The sequence below is a fragment of the Neolamprologus brichardi genome, unplaced genomic scaffold (assembly GCF_056152115.1).
Source record: "Neolamprologus brichardi isolate AB-2024 unplaced genomic scaffold, ASM5615211v1 NODE_ptg000085l+_length_63463_cov_1, whole genome shotgun sequence".
Lineage (NCBI taxonomy): Eukaryota > Metazoa > Chordata > Actinopteri > Cichliformes > Cichlidae > Neolamprologus > Neolamprologus brichardi.
In genome coordinates, this window is record NW_028270064.1 from 45,799 (window position 1) to 63,463 (window position 17,665).

Here is a 17,665-nt window from a genome sequence, read left to right on the forward strand (position 1 = left end):
ACAGGAAAGTAAACAAAAAGTAAAATTATACTTTTTAAATAAAAGCATAAAAATCAACACATTAAAAACTCCATAAACATCAACATCAGGAGTCACTGAGAAAATAAACTTAATATTAGATCAAAGTTAAAGAATATAAAATATGCTGAAAACAAAAAGTAAAAGGTTGAACATCGTAAAGTCCACTCCAATAATCACACTTCTATGTTAAAGATAAATCAATTTTAAAATGAGATCTTATCAGGCAGCAAACAGTAAATATGAGATTTTTTACATGTGTCGTTTGTCTTCATCGACTGAGTTCAGATCTTTATCATCTGAGTTCAAACTGGTCTCGACCTTTTCTTTGTTCTTCTTTGTGATCACATGAACGTTCAGTGAAGGAGTTTCTCTCCTTCCTCTATTTTAGCCATGAGCTCTGCTTTTTCCTTCATGGACATCAGAGACTCAACTCGTCTCTTCCAGCCTGGTTTGACTTCAGATTTCTCTCCTTCAATAAGCATGTCGATGTACTCTGGAATATACAGAGGGTTTGTCTTCAGTGATGTCTCTTTGAGTCTGTTCAGACACTTAGAAGATTTCTCCATCAGTTTCATCACTTCAACCTGTAACGTTTCATATTCAGCCTCCAGTTTTTCAGCAATCATCTTCTCCATTCCCAGGTATCGCCTCCTCTCTGCTCCATATATGTTAAGTTTATCACTCGTCTCTTTTATCTCCTCAAGCTTGGCTAACCCAAGTTTCACCTGCTCCTGCAGATTCTCAACTGAAATCTCGAGCTGCTTTCTTTCTCTGAGGACTTCCTTTGTCAGTGTCAAGCTTTTGGTTTCTATTTTATTCAGAGCAGCAAAAAACTTCTTCATACTTTTTGTCCCCATTTTCCAAAACATCTGATCAAAACCTCCTTCTTCATCATCATCACTCATTCTGTCTCCTTTGTCGTTTGCAAACAGCGCTGAGTTATTGAACTTGAAGTGAACCGGCAGCCCGTCTTTTGTTTTAGGACATGGGACTCCTGCAGCATTGATCGCCTCTAGAACTGGAGGTCGCTGACTGTCTGCAAATGTCACCACAATGCTGATGTTTTCTGCCACATCTTTGCCAAAGATTGAGAGCACTGAATCAAACACATATTTCTGTGTTGTGGATCTCACTTGAGCAGCTGGTGCTACAAAACACACAGCATCGATTTCAGTGACACCACCCTGATCAGAGAAGAGATTACGTAGCTGCTCTGTGATCTCTCTGTCTCTTTCTATGCCTCTTGTATCTCCAAAGCCTGGAGTGTCAATAATGGTCAGAGAGAACGGGATTTTAAATCCATCCTGGTGGTTGATTTTGTAAACAGTGACTTCAGAGGTCTGACTGTGAGGTCGTGATGTTGACTGATCCTCATTAATGAATTTAAACCTGAAACTGTCCTCCCACTCGACACCAACAATGTAGTTGATCATCCCATCGATCAGAGTGGACTTTCCTGATCCTGTCGCTCCAAAAAGTATTATTGTACGATTCTGCCCCTCAGTTTCTTCTCCAAGGTTAAACTTCTTGCATCCATATACAGTGGGGCAAAAAAGTATTTAGTCAGCCACCGATTGTGCAAGTTCCCCCACTTAAAATGATGACAGAGGTCAGTAATTTGCACCAGAGGTACACTTCAACTGTGAGAGACAGAATGTGAAAAAAAAATCCATGAATTCACATGGTAGGATTTGTAAAGAATTTATTCGTAAATCAGGGTGGAAAATAAGTATTTGGTCAATAACAAAAATACAACTCAATACTTTGTAACATAACCTTTGTTGGCAATAACAGAGGTCAAACGTTTACTATAGGTCTTTACCAGGTTTGCACACACAGTAGCTGGTATTTTGGCCCATTCCTCCATGCAGATCTTCTCAAGAGCAGTGATGTTTTGGGGCTGTCGCCGAGCAACACGGACTTTCAACTCCCGCCACAGATTTTCTATGGGGTTGAGGTCTGGAGACTGGCTAGGCCACTCCAGGACTTTCAAATGCTTCTTACGGAGCCACTCCTTTGTTGCCCGGGCGGTGTGTTTTGGATCATTGTCATGTTGGAAGACCCAGCCTCGTTTCATCTTCAAAGTTCTCACTGATGGAAGGAGGTTTTGGCTCAAAATCTCACGATACTTGGCCCCATTCATTCTGTCCTTAACACGGATCAGTCGTCCTGTCCCCTTGGCAGAAAAACAGCCCCATAGCATGATGTTTCCACCCCCATGCTTCACAGTAGGTATGGTGTTCTTGGGATGCAACTCAGTATTCTTCTTCCTCCAAACACGACGAGTTGAGTTTATACCAAAAAGTTCTACTTTGGTTTCATCTGACCACATGACATTCTCCCAATCCTCTGCTGTATCATCCATGTGCTCTCTGGCAAACTTCAGACGGGCCTGGACATGCACTGGCTTCAGCAGCGGAACACGTCTGGCACTGCGGGATTTGATTCCCTGCCGTTGTAGTGTGTTACTGATGGTGACCTTTGTTACTTTGGTCCCAGCTCTCTGCAGGTCATTCACCAGGTCCCCCCGTGTGGTTCTGGGATCTTTGCTCACCGTTCTCATGATCATTTTGACCCCACGGGATGAGATCTTGCGTGGAGCCCCAGATCGAGGGAGATTATCAGTGGTCTTGTATGTCTTCCATTTTCTGATGATTGCTCCCACAGTTGATTTTTTCACACCAAGCTGCTTGCCTATTGTAGATTCACTCTTCCCAGTCTGGTGCAGGTCTACAATTCTTTTCCTGGTGTCCTTCGAAAGCTCTTTGGTCTTGGCCATGGCAGAGTTTGGAGTCTGACTGGTTGAGGCTGTGGACAGGTGTCTTTTATACAGATGATGAGGTCAAACAGGTGCCATTCATACAGGTAACGAGTGGGGGACAGAAAAGCTTCTTACAGAAGACGTTACAGGTCTGTGAGAGCCAGGGATTTTCCTTGTTTGAGGTGACCAAATACTTATTTTCCACCCTGATTTACGAATAAATTCTTTACAAATCCTACCATGTGAATTCATGGATTTTTTTTTCACATTCTGTCTCTCACAGTTGAAGTGTACCTCTGGTGCAAATTACTGACCTCTGTCATCATTTTAAGTGGGGGAACTTGCACAATCGGTGGCTGACTAAATACTTTTTTGCCCCACTGTATGTTCATGTGTTCTTCTGTCAGAGGCAGTTTGTAAACTGTGGGGGAATCAGATTTGATCTTTTCACTTTTATCTCTCAGTTTTTCTGCCAAACATGTTTCTTTGTTTCTGCCACTTGAAGTTGTTTTAATAGAAACTTGATTATCCGGCCCGACACCTGCTGAGGTCACTGCTCTGCATCTGAACACATACTCTGTGTTTGGCTTCAGATCTCTCACTGTGACTTCTTCAGCCTTTGCTTCTGTCTTCTGCTGCCATCCATCCTCTCCACTGACACAGTGCTCAACAGAGTAGGAGGTGATGTTCTCTGCTCCAAATCTGGGTGGAGAAATCTTCAGTGTCACACTGTTGTGGTTTCTGTCAGCTGCTGTCACAGTTTCAGGCTTTGAAGGAGGCTCAAAGTTCTCACTGACAGCAAATCCACCTTCATAAAGGTAGATGCTGGAACCTTCCTGGGTCTCATTAGTTAACCCCACTGTCAGGAACTTAATGTTCTTGTTCTCCTTGTTGGCCTCTGCAAAATCACTGAAGAGTTTTGCTTTCTTCCTCATTTCATCTGTTACTTCTTTTGAGGCGTACCATTGTTCCTTCTCTACATCATGAGTGTGAGGATCTTGAATGTCTGAGCTGGTTTTTCCTCTTAAGTATTGTGATAAAGCTGAGAGGTACGGTTCATCCTTTCCCAGAGAGGTGAAAACAAAACACACAACATGCTCTGCACTCAGACTTTCCTTGTACAGATCATTTTGAGATGAGATGATTTTGGTGTTTTTCATCCTGCTGGTAAAAGACATTAAAGTGTAGATTTCTCTCTCTTTACAGTCCATCCACTCATTCAGGTTTTTGCTGTTGAAAGGTGAAGAATGTCTCTTCTTCAGGATCTCTGCAAGCTCAGCTTCCTCTTCTCCTCCTCCTCGGATTGATGGAAGTTTCTTTCCCAAAGTTTGTTGGAATTCCAGTTTGAACTCAGAGCACATTTCTTTAAAACTTTTAATTTTTTTACCAATCTGTGGGAACTGCTGTGCAGTGCTGGTTCTCAGTACATCATTGTACCTCATTTCCAGCTCACTGAAGTCCTCCAGGACTCTCTGTGCTTCTTGAACTAATCCTATACTGATCTGACGGACGAGTTTAGCAGCAGAAGAATCTAAAGCTGTCAGTGGCAGCAGCCAGACCATCACTGGTACAGCATTTTTTCCTTGAGCTCCTAGTAATCCTGGCAGGCTTTGGTAGACTTCTACTGCACCTTGAAAGGTTGTTGGTGGTTGTGGAAGACAGAAGTCTCCATAAAACCTGCAGGAGAATTTATCAAGACTGGCTTTGTCCTTCTCTTCCATCTTCAGGGAACCTTCACCTTCTACAGAAAGTAAGGGAATCTTCTTGATGGTCACCTTCAAGTTGCCCTGAACATCTTGATGATCTTCGTGTTCAGAAACTTCTCGGTCAAACACAAAGAAAGCTTGTGCTCCATAAAGAATAGCTGTGACTACATGTGTTGCTAAGCCTTGATCAAAAACATATGGATGCTTCACGTTTCCTCTTCCAAGATGATTCATGGACAGCTCCTGGATCTTTGTGGTTGCCTTGTACTTCAGTGTTACTCTGGCCTGATTTCTGGAAGATTTACTATCATTCAGATATTTGGCAGATCCATCAACCTGAACCAGCCCACCTAAGAAACTTGCCTTCAGTGAAGCTTCAACATTTAGAGCTGAAGATTTGCCAGAAATTGATTCAGATGCAACAATTTCAAACTCATTAGAGGGCTTTGATCTTTCTGCTATATCTTTCATCAGCTCATCACGATCCCACAGAGTCATTCCTGCAAAACAAGAAGCAAAAACATTAATACCAGGACTCCATCAATTAAATCACACTCTAAAATAATTTATTTATTATTTATTAATTTCTTTTTTAAAAAATTACTTTGTTTTTTTGTCTTTTTTGTGATGATCACAAAAATAGTAAATGAAACTTTGGAGACTGGAGAAACTCTGGAGTTCAGGCTCTGCATCTCAGTCAACACTCAACTCATAATACACATTTTAGGCAATGATAGTAATAATATCAAAAGACTTGATTTGGTTTTTGTAATGGGACGCCAATGTTTAACTTGGAACCTTGGGGCGATACCCTATCTTTGGTACCCAATCTCGGGTGGGGCTAATGATATCTCCCTCTTGACCTGGCGTCTACATACGTGTACACACACACACACACACACACACACACACACACACACACACACATCTATCTGTCTGTCTGTCTGTCTGTCTGTATATGTATATATGTATATATATATTAGGGGTGCAACGATACACAAAATTCACGGTTCGATATTTTTTTCGATACAAAAAAAATGTTCATGCCTTTTTAATTTGTCATTTATTAAATTTTCACGGCACATTCTGCACCACATCTGTGCATTCATCATGAAGCCAGCTCACCTCCTAGGCTGCACTGTCGAGGGCAGATCCACTGAGCGCTCAACACAGACAGCATCGTCAGAAGGAAAGTTGATAAAATAAATTAAACATTTTGTATTGTTCGATACATATGCGTACCGAACCGAAAGCACTGTATCGAACGGTTCAATATCGATATGAGTATCGTTGCATCCCTAATATATATGTATATGTGTTTATATATAGAGTAGTCGAACGCAGATTCACTGAGCGCAGGGCAAGCTAGCGAGACAGAAGTTAAGCTCTCCTTGCAACATGGCAAATGGAACCTCCCCCACCCTCATTCAGATCTGGCATTTGGAACTATTTTGGTTTTCATGTGACGTATGACCCTGAAGGTAAGCGCGTCATGGACAAAAGTAAAACAGTATGTCGGATGTGCCACGCAATGCTCAATTAGGACTATAAATACCTTGGAGTACACATTGACAATAAACTGGACTGGGCTAAAAACACCACAGCACTTTACAGGAAGGGCCAGAGTCGTCTCTATTTTTTGAGGCGACTGAGGTCCTTCAACATCTGCCAGAAAATGCTCAGGATTTTCTATAAGTCTGTTGTGGCCAGTGCGATCCTCTATGCTGTTGCATGCTGGGGGAGCAGGCTGAGGGTAGCAGATGCCAATAGACTCAATAAACTAATCCGTAAGGCCAGTAATGTTGTGGGGATGGAGCTGAACTCCCTCAAGGTGGTGTCGGAGAGGCGGATGTTGTCCAAGATAAAGACAATGTTGGATAACACCTCCCACCCACTCCATGACATGCTGGTCAGTCACAGGAACACGTTCAGTGAGAGTCTGAGATTACCGAAAAGCACCACTGAACGACACAGGAAATCTTTCCTGCCTGTGGCTCCCTGTACAACGCATCCACTTAACACACTGGTTACTGCTACAACTACACATGTTTCTTTTCCAGCTATTTATTAATGAGTGCCTTTGTGTGTGTGTGTATATATATATATATATATATATATATATATATACACACACACACACACACACACACACATATGTACACACACACACGTCCAACTTTCTTGTGTTAAAATCATGTTTAATGCCTACTATAAAAACTGTTTTGGTCACTGTGGACAGAGTCTCCCTTCAGATCAATTGCACAGTGAATTATTTGATATCATGTATGTGATACATGATGGACAGCTGGAGTAATGGCTGTCATAGGGTAAGAGGTGGGGTTCACCCTGGAAAGGTCGCCAGTTTTTCGCAGGGCTAACACAGAGAGACATACAACTATTCACACCCATTGGCAATTTAGAATAATCAGTTCACCTAACCTCATGGATTCAAATTTAGGACCTTCTTGCTGTAAGCTAACAGTGCTAACCACTGTGCTACCTAAATCCAATACAAAAGCAAAAGAATTTAAAATAGCTTCAAATACTGAAACTTCAGATGTGACAGGTTAAATCTTACCAGGGACAAGTTTATCGCTTCGGCAGTCATACAGCATCCCCAGGCCAAAAGGCCGGCCAAGTGCTGCCATCTTCATTGTATCACCAGATTTAGAGTCCATGGTTCAGTATGAACTGGAAGTAATCAGAAACAGTTTGTCAGTTTTCTGTTCTCACTTTACTGTTGTCATGTGACACTTTGTGGCAGGCAGGATATAGGACCCAAATGCAGGACTCAGGACACGGAGGGATGAACGAAAGGAGGCAGCTTTTATTGCACTGCATAAACTTGAACACTAAATACAAGGAACAAAACACAACTAGAAGCTAGAAAACTAAGAACTCAGGAAACTAGAAAAATAGAAACACAGAAGCTAGAAACTAGGAACTGACAAGAAGCAACAATGTGAACCAAGAGCACGGCAGAAACACACAGCACTGAGAGGGTACGACGTGACAACGGACATAGGGAAACACTGGGCTTAATTACACCAGGGAGTAACGAGGGAATGGGAAACACAGCTGGGACTAATGTGACATAATGAGATGAAAAGGAAGCAAAACTGAAAACATTAAGAAAGGACGTGAGACTGTCAAAATAAAACAGGAAACAGGAGACAGGCACAGAGATGTGGACTTGACAAGGAGACGCTAGACAAGAAACTAGATGAGGGATGTGTAACACAGGGGAGGCATAGAGGCAAAACCAGAGAACTAGAAAGCAGAGAACTAGACATCAGAAGATATAATGAGAAACTAACTGAATCAAAGAATATTAATTCAATTCAATTCAATTCAATTTTATTTATATAGCGCCAAATCACAACAAATGTCGCCTCAAGGCGCTTCATAGATACAGAGAAAAGCCCAACAATCATATGACCCCCTATGAGCAAGCACTTTGGCGACAGTGGGAAGGAAAAACTCCCTTTTAACAGGAAGAAACCTCCGGCAGAACCAGGCTCAGGGAGGGGCGGCCATCTGCTGCGACCGGTTGGGGTGAGAGAAGGAAGACAGGATAAAGACATGCTGTGGAAGAGAGACAGAGATTAATAACAGATACGATTCAATACAGAGAGGTCTGTTAACACATAGTGAGTGAGAAAGGTGACTGGAAAGGAAAAACTCAATGCATCATGCAGTGATTAATAATCAACAGCACTGAGTCACCAGACTCAGGACCATAACATCTGTTGCTGTTTATGTTTTTCGTTGTTTGTCCTTGCGGACGACCAAACTAGAAACCACATCACTTTTGACCATTTAGGGTTTTCTTAGTTTACTAATTTCCCGTTAAAAACAAAAACAAAAAAACAGTGTAGTTTATTTTGGTAGGGAAAAATGTGTATTTCCTGACTCATTGAAAATGGCAGTTACCAGTTGAAATTGGTTGCAAATACATTTAAACAATTTCACTACCAAAACAGCTGATGTCTTATATGAAAACTAAGAGCAACTGTGGTAATCTGCTGGTGACCAAAGCAATTGCAGGGATGTTTTTTGTGCAGTACTCTTGTTGCAACAATCTGCAGCAAACACTCTTTTACTGGTTGGGGAATAAACATTGTTTCTTTAGTGACCAGTGGTTGCTATGAGATTTGACAGTTGTTATTACAAGTTTACTCCATATAGTTACTTACTATTAAAATGAATTTATGTCCTCAGTCGTGCTGAAACAGCTTCATAAAATTGCCACTTGAGAGTAAGAACAAAGGTTGTGAGGTTAAACATCTGTGAAAATCGTTGCTAAGTGATATTCATCAGGCTTGGTTTTATATTTAGTCCACACTATGGGACAGATTTGCTAATTGTCTGCAGCAACAAATGTTGTTGTTGTTGTTGTTTTTTAAAAGCTACTGTTGGTATTTAATAAAGAGGCTCATTGTCACTGACAGGTGTGGACACGGGTATTTTATCATCTTTATGATATTTGTATTTGTTGGACTTTCCATTTCCAGTATTTAGATGAATCAAACATTTTTAGTATGGTCTTTAGTATGCTCACAGTTTAATGCAAATTATGCTTAATCCTTATTTTGTATGATCTGTGTGAGCCCTGCGTCAGACTGGCGACCTGTCCAGGTTCTAGCCCATCTCTCGCTTTATGGCAGCTGGGGTCGACTCCAGCCCCCCAGCAACCCTGAATTGGATAAGCGAAAGAAAATAGAAGGATGGATGGTACCTGTGTGAGTATGTGAAAGTTTAGAAGCACTGAATGAATGTGTGTGTGAATTAGAAAGAAACTGCTTGGACTGCTCACACTGAGTAGAAACAGTACTGAAAGTATTCTATTTACTGGGAGAACTTTATTTTTGTTTATTTTTGCTCTGTAGTATCAGTCAGTGTCTGTTACGAAACAAATAGAAATTTGTGTGAAAATGCAGCCATTAAAGAGACAGACATGTCTCTTTAAGAAGGTTTGAATATGATCCAGAGCTATCCTGTCTGTTTGGTTTTTTTACCAGCTGATCTGTGAATTTGGTCTTTACTGAAACTGTCGATTGTTTAGGTTCCCAGAAGGACTTTTCACTCCCATCTGTGCATTGTTGTCATTGTGACCTCAGAATAATTTGACCTGCCTTTTTATCTTCTTGTGATTTGGATTGATTCCTTTAATTTACTATGTCTTGATGATGATGCTGTTGGGGATAAGGGATGTTTCTGATGGGAACGGTTCCCCTGCTTTCTGTATTGATACAAACTGTATAAAAATACCATCTACTGAGTATAAAGAGAACTGCCCACAAGCCTGACTAAGATAAAACTTGGTCAGTCTGAACTATTAATCAGCTTATAGATTTTAGAAAATATCAGCAAAATATCAACAAACAAACACAACATGTTTGTTTTAGGGTGTCAAATAACTCATTGCTTGGTCAAATGTGAGTCCGATGTTCTCACTGCTGCTAGTTCAATCAGTCCAAAACAAAGTTTCTACAAACTACGATATGAATAACAGATAACTAGAGTTCTGAAGCAACAGTCCAAAACTCAAAACCCTGGACCAAAGACCCAGGACCGTGACAATTGTAATAAAAAGAAAATGATGAATCTAAAACTCTGAAACATGACATTTAGATTCAGTGTGACTTTTAGATTGTTTTGCACTTTCTTAATTGTTAAGTAATAGGAAACAGTCCCTGCTGTAACTGCACCTGTTACTTTAAGTTATTTAAATTTTCTCCACCACAGTAATCAAGACAAAAACATAAAGTGAAGCAGCGTCGGTGTACTTACAGTAGACAGATGTGTGATCCTCTGAGGTCTCTGCTCTTCGTTCTCTTTTATATTCACTGTGAGGACAAAAAACCTTCACTGCAAGAAGAGAAAGCAGAAGAGCTTCAGGCTCGTTTCTCAGATTCGTGTGTGACCTGTGAAAATACGTGTTCAGTGTGCAGGCAGGAAACCCACAGTACGAGCCTGCAGTCATGCTCACAGCTCTCTGAGGCTCTGCTTACATGACAGCAGGTGACTAAAAACTCTTCTCCTCTATGAGCTAAAAAAGAAGATAAGTCATTTAAGTGACTTTGAACAGGAAACTGTATCATCCAAAGATTCATATTTAAGGCTCAATGCAAAGAAGAAGCCACATGTGAGCATGATCTAGAAACACGCCTGTCTTCTCTGGGATAAAGTGGAGAGGGACCATTTGGCTTGTTATCAGCAATCAACTCAAACACCTGAATCTCTGATAGTATGGAGTGCATCAGAGGCTGTGGAATCTGGAAATCAATCAATACTGAAACTTATTTACAGGTTTTAGAGCAACATATGCACCAACTCAGACATCTCAGATCTTTTTCAGGGGTGATGCTAAACTGTAGCTATGACTACAGCATGGCTTTTGGTAAAAGACTGTGGATGCTAAACTATCCAGACGTTTCATCAACTGAAAACATCTGGAGCATCATGAAACAAAAATACATGAACGAACACCCAGGACTGCTGAGCAGCTGATATCAGATTGGGACAAAGTCCAGCAGCTGCTGTGAATCTAAATCGGGTTTAGGAGATTTGGAAATCATTTCACTCTTGCTATTTAGTTTTTACGCAGCATCCCAACTTTATTGGAATAAAGTAGTTGCGTGCCTCCTAGGATCCTAAGCTTCTGTTGTAATTAGTGATGATTGTCGGTCTTGGCTACATCACCGACAGGAAGTGATAACTGCTAATTCATCTGATTTTCGTGAAAAAGCAGAAGAGCATCAGGCTCATTTCCCTGAGCAGTGTGTAGTCTGTGAAATAAACGTGTCTAATGTACACGCTAAAAAACCAGACTACGAGCCTGCAGTCATGATTGTGCCTGTTTGAGGCTGTTCTTTTGTTCTCCGAGGCCTTGAGCTAAATGTTCTAATATATTAAATTAATGTTATGTTATTTATGTGAACATGTAATTTTACTGAGATTTCAGTCTCTTTTTCTAAAGACAGACATCAATAATATGAACACAGTTCATCCACAAGTGTAGCAGCGTGTAATCCTTTAAAACTGACATCAGTAAAGAAAACTGTGGGGCTTTTTTTTTTTTTTAAGCTATAGGCAAACTACATTTATTGCAGGAACCATTAACACTAAAAATGCTGAGGAATAACTGAAAATTTGACACAGTGAGCAGGAAAGTGCCTGTGAGACAGCTGAAGGTCCACAGACCATCCTGCTAGAGACACAGTAACTGAGTCCTAAGAACTGTGTGTGACTTCTTCAGTCCGACAACGTTCGGCCAGGTGAACAGGATGAGGTCTGGACTTTGGGCCACTGCAACTCATTGGCACTTTTTTTAAGCTGTTCTTTTGGAGATCTGCTGCTGTGCTTGGGCTCATAATCCTGTTGATCACTCAGTTTAGTTAGATGGCCTCACATTTGAATCTAGAATAATTTGATGTATGGAAGAGTTCAGTATCAACTCAGTAACCCTCCACCGCCGTGCTGACAGATGGTATGAGGTGCTTGTGCTGATATACTGTTTTTGGGTTTGCTCGAAACACGTGCACAAAGAAGCCACCAGGTTCTGCTTTGTGAGCTCTACTGCAGTTTTATGGTCTCGAGGTTGGTGGTGCTCTTGAGCTGAATGCTGCTCGCAGTTTCTCTTAACTGGCTACATCATTTTCCTTTTTGTACAGCCTGGAAACAGCCGGGATAAACCGAGGAATTCTTTCTGCCTGTGAATTTGCATAAGGGTCCTCATCCACACAACTTATGACACACTATACCTGCTGGGCACCTCTTAATAAGGTGATGGGCATTTTTCTGCCTCCACTCTCCAACTCAGCAGCTGAAATGGAAATACAGACTTCTGCTTCTTGTCCTCTAAGACAGTGTTTCCCAACCACTGTGCCGTGCCACAGAGTTGTGCCGTGAGAAATGATCAGGTATGCCGTGGAAGATTATCTGGTTTCACCTGATTAGTACTCTAAGCGACTGGTGGGAATAATGGACAGAACAATTACATTCTCTTCCAATAGAGGGCAGTACTTCTTCCTCTAATTAAATGAATAGACTATGTGCACGTTAGCATATGCTACTCCTGTGGGGAGCTTTGTTTCCGGTGTCCTATTCGCGCTTGGTTTACGGTCCAAAACAAGTTAAGCAAATGAATGAATCAAGCGGCGATTTACATTTCTATAGATGTCTCGGGCATTTACCCAATATATCTGTAAATGATGTTCATCGACTTGTCGATATTCTTCCCCGGGCCTCAGAGCAAAAGAGAAAAGGGATTCAAATGTTATATTTCTCAGTATCTGTAAACAGCGGTCCCTCGTTTATCGCGGGTGTTATGTTCTAAAAATAACCAGCGATAGGTGAAATCAAGTAGCCAATTTTATTTTTTGACGGTGCGAAAAGTTTCGTGGACATCGTGGACATACAGCACTGCACTTCAGAGTCACACTGCTAGCAGCGAGGTGAAAGGTGAACCGCGTTATAGCGAGGGACCACTGTAATTTTGAAGGTAAGTCACAACACACCCTTTGTAAATACTAATGTATAGAAACCCTTACCAGCAATCGTTCATTTTTTGTGTGGCTTTTTTTCACGGTCTGTTAACATGCTGTGTAGGTGTGTACTTGACTAGCTGATATCGACATAACGGGGAAACATCTGGTTTGACTATTCTTCACCTGTAGTTTGAATGCTGAACATTTGCCTGTTTAAATCATGAGACCAGTCACTATACAGAGATGTGCTTCTGAATGTGGACGATGTGTCTTCTGATTTTGTAATGCAGTTCTGCTTGTGTTGACTGATGTAAACAACTGATCGATCTAAACTCTTTTGACGTCAAAATTGATCATTAGATCTTTTATGACACAACAGTGGTGAGTGTTCCCACCTTCTGCTCTTTGTAACTTAACGCCATCTTTCCGTTTTCGTGTTTTGGACATGATTTTGGAGAATATCTTCGCAGTAGCCATTGACCGCAAAGTAAAGCTACCGGAAATGTACAACCCCACATCCAGTCTCAAACCAGGAAGTTAGCATTTTCTCGTGCACAGGGTCTATTGCCAACTGCCAGTAAAACAGAAGAAGACAAAAAGGAAATTATATATGCTGTGTCCGAATTCAGGGGAAGGATGCTTGTTACGTGCCAAGAGATGTGGCTTTGCTTTTGGTGTACTTTTTATCTTTCAGGTGTCAAGCCTCCACCTATTGGCCAGTTCAAAGTTGATTGGCATGTGTCTGTTGGCTGGTCTGGGCACAGGTGGCCAATCACTCTCCGAGGATCACTACAAATGAGCAGCTCCCTGGCCAGCTGGTGGCTGCTGGCTTCTGCTTTATGACAAACATTTGCGAACAGGCTTCTTTGTATTGTGTGTGGTGGGAAGCTGGACAGGTAAGCTGGGGTACCCTATACACTGGTTGCAGGTTTTAAACTGTTAGTCACACTAGGTTATGCAGTTGATGCCACTCTTGTATGTTTTCACTGACCTTTTGTCGAGTAGCTAGGTAGGCTTTTTGTTTTGCATTTTTTGTTTCAGTTAGGCCTTGGAAGCTATCGACCTCTTTTTGTTTTATTAATTTCTTTGATTTGGATCAACCGCCCAGTCCTCCTCCCCCACCTCTTTTCTTTTGTTAAGTTTGACTATCAAGGCAAGCAACCAATAAATCCGGCCTGATTCTTAACTGTTCTGTTGTCTTCCTCCTTCATTGATTGTGGTTGTCCAGTGTTGCTGTCTCCTTCCTACCTTTGCCTCCACCATGGTGGGGGGGACGTAACACAAGTGGGGGCTCGTCTGGGATCTTTTTATGCTGTGGACAACCTAAATTAATGAAAGTGTGTCGTGATTTTAGGGTGGCTATGTTTCATGGTTGCAGTTGAAGATGAGTTTTGACCTGCTTGATTTTGTTAATCAGCCTAGCGTTGAAAAAATTGACTTGTGTCGCAAAGATGACTTGTTAAGTATTGCTGCCCAGTATAAACTTTCCGTACCAAAATATGGAGTGAAGAAGGCTATTAAGCAGGCTTTGTTGGAGGGGTTAATCGAGTTAGGTATCTTAATTAGCCCTGCTACAATGGAGGTACCTTCTCCGGACCCCTTAGCTTCCCCTGGAGCATCTGCTAATCCAGCTTCTCCAGAGAGAACAGAAGAGCAAGCTCTACTTGCTACACCTCTGGGTGCCCAAGTTAAATCAGATGTGGCTCCCCAAACTCTGCCTTGCTTTTAAGCCTTTCACTTCAGAATCCCAAACATCTAGCAGTGATGGCACTGCTATCACTACAGTTGGAGGCACAGGAGAAGGAGAAGGTGCGTAAAGCAGATTATGATCTCCGGCTGGAGATCCATAGGCTTGAGATAGAAGCTGAAAAATAAATCAGGTTAAAGCAGCTTGAAGTAGAAGCACTGAAGGTGTCATCAGGGCAGGAAACACATGCCACTAAAGGAATCCTAAAAGTCTCCCCAAAAAGTTTCAATGTTAGCAAAAATATTGCTCTGGTACCTACCTTTCGTGAGACTGAGGTAGATTCATATTTCAATGCTTTTGAAAAGGTGGCTACTGCTCTGAACTGGCCAAGAGACATGTGGCCTATTTTACTTCAGTGTAAATTAGTGGGCAAAGCTCAGGAGGTAGGACACCTCCTGAGCACACTGTGACGTAGGTAGGACACTACCTACCTACGTCACAAGGTAGTGTCCTTAGACAGACGGGTTCTTTCTAGAAGTGAACAGTCTGTCCATCCTCTCCCTGCTCTCCTCTCCTCAGCCTCTCTTTGCTGCCTCATGTCCTCTCTGATGAGGTCTAGCAGCTCATCATCTCTTTTCCTCTTTCTCCCTGTCGTAGGTGGCTGAGCCACTTCGTCATCACTGTCGTTTTGGTCACCCACTGCTGCGCTTGGCCCTGGAGTGTCCTCAGGGAGAGAGGACATTAGGACAGGAGGCTTAATGGAAGGCATCTGTTCTATCACCTCATCCATGAGGGCAAACCAGGGCCAAGTAGCAGCAGTGGGCTTCCCACTGACTCCCTCTCCTGAGCCTGGATACTTGCAATCCTAAAGGCAGAGGAAATCAAAAATGACAGCAGGCAAATAAAAACACCACAACAACTCTTAGTAATTGCACATTTATTAACTTGTGTTCTTAAGAATTATCTTCTTGATAACACACATACGTACTTTGTATTCTTTAAAGTTATCTCATGTCTTCTGGCCTGCAAGGGGGTGACTTTCCACTGCAGGCCCATCTTCTCCAGAATTGTCCTAATCCAACACAACAAATAAGAGAAGAAAGGAAACCATGGCAACTATGTTAATCCCTAAACCCAAACGTTTTCACAGCAGAACACCAGAGGAATGCCGTCTGGACATCACAGGTTCTGTACAGCAGTGGTCCGTGAGTTGTTTGGTACCGGGCCACGAAAGTTGAGGCTCCGCTGTGAAATTTATGGTTTTTGGGGTTATTATCGTTAACTCGGTTTCCCTGGGTCTTTCCTCTTATTTTGAAAGAAATATTTACACGTTACCATAGCGACCAGAGAGCATTAAGGGGCAGAGAGGAGCAGGTTACTCTCAATGTTGGCGCATTTTCAGGAGGACGCTGCTAATAAAGTTACACAATTACACAGTACATTCACGTTTATTATTATATCTACAAAATACCACAGTTTTTGTCTTGGTCGGATCATTTTATGTGGTTGTATTTATCCGCGATACCTTAAAGGCTCCATGTCTGACATAAACCGGTCTGTGGCGCAACAAAGGTTGGGGACCGCTGCTGTACAGCATGAGGGTTAATGGGACCGCACTCATATGAATATGATGTGTAAACTGATTTATTCTTGTACATCCACGCCGTGGCGGCCCAATTCTTCACCCCAGTGAAGAGGTGATCGTTTTCTCCTCGTTTTAATAAATTAAGCCGTTTGGTATTCACAACATATCGCCAATTCGAAAAAATCAAAATTAGCTGTATGTAAGAGGCAATACATGAAAAACCGCGGGACCCGCGATACAAGCTGGTTTACGGTTATTTTAAATAAAAGAAACATGTCTATGCAGATGCCCAAAGCTTAACAACACGACCGCTATAACAATTTAACTTTTGTACAACCAGATGTTCATATACTTACATTTGAAAGTGTTTTCCTCTTTGACCACCATCGTTATCAGAAACAAATCTCCTGTATGACCCGCAATGAATCCTGGGATATAGTAGGACACAAAGGATACATTGGACCCATCCTTAAAATTTGGGGAAAAGTATGACCCATTTGTCCCCACATTTTGAGCACTCTTTGAATTTGGACAGTCTTTGTCGCATCGCCGTGACGTCATTGCATCCAAATATGCAGTGTTGGGGAGTAACGGAATACATGTACCGCCGTTACATATTTAAAATACAAAATATGAGTAACTGTATTCCGTTACAGTTACTGTTTAAAAAGATGGTATTCAGAATACAATTACTTTGCTGAAATAAAAGGATTACACGGGGGTATTTTCCCGTTTCATGTGTTCGGCTATGCCCCTCTATTTTTGGTTTCCACACCCCAAACAAAACATGCATCAAGAAGCTCTAATGCCTGTGTCTCAATCTCGTGGCCCATGTCACCTCTACTTGCGGCTCGCATAATGACATGAAGAAATATTTTTTAAAAATTATTCACAAAAATGATTTAATATGAAGGCAATAGCAGAATGCTACAGCCATCGCCCTAAACAATGTAGCCTGATGGGCAGTGTTACGGATTTAAATATTGGGGATGGATACAAGAGGAAAACCAAAATAACAACACTGGTCCGGCCAGGTTGAGTCAAACGATGATTTAATGAACACACGCGTGGGAGATGGACACCATACAGCAGACAGCATCAGATCTCAAAATGGTGGAGCCTTGTTCAAACTCTTATAGCCTCTAGTGGCCCCCACCTAATCATTAAAGCCTAAACATTCACATTCTTTCTCTCACACGGCGCCTAAGCTACGACCTTGGCTCCCTGTTTATCTGCTCCTGCTGAGATGGGGCAGTATGCTCTTTTCTCTTCCAATCAGACAAATAAGGCGATGACTTTCTGCAAACAGTATTTCTTATAACTCAGCCGTATAATGCATCATAAAACAATATCATTCATTCACAATAAATCAGCAGTCTAATGTAATGCAGATCAGTTTAACAAATGTAATAG

At 41.7% G+C, this 17,665-nt stretch overlaps 1 protein-coding gene across 1 annotated transcript; it reads right to left on the bottom strand.

The window, feature by feature from the left end:
* Positions 1 to 374: 374 nt before the first annotated feature.
* LOC148095496 (cytolytic toxin-beta-like) lies at positions 375 to 7,166 on the bottom strand. The gene is made up of 4 exons (XM_087837060.1): positions 7,067 to 7,166; positions 3,295 to 4,988; positions 3,163 to 3,252; positions 375 to 1,556 (listed from the first exon to the last, which is right to left on the bottom strand). The coding sequence occupies exons 1-4, from the start codon at positions 7,164 to 7,166 to the stop codon at positions 375 to 377; spliced, it is 3,066 nt and encodes a 1,021-aa protein (XP_087693186.1).
* Positions 7,167 to 17,665: the final 10,499 nt, after the last annotated feature.

What these genes read in the sequence shown, in the direction of transcription:
- LOC148095496 (XM_087837060.1), bottom strand. Translation starts at nt 7,166, where the DNA reads ATGGACTCTAAATCTGGTGATACAATGAAGATGGCAGCACTTGGCCGG. An exon ending in CGGATAATCAAGTTTCTATT is followed by an intron (nt 3,253 to 3,294) that starts AAAACAACTTCA and finishes ACATGTTTGGCA; the next exon opens with GAAAAACTGAGAGATAAAAG. An exon ending in AAGAACACATGAACATACAG is followed by an intron (nt 1,557 to 3,162) that starts TGGGGCAAAAAA and finishes CCCACTGTATAT; the next exon opens with GGATGCAAGAAGTTTAACCT.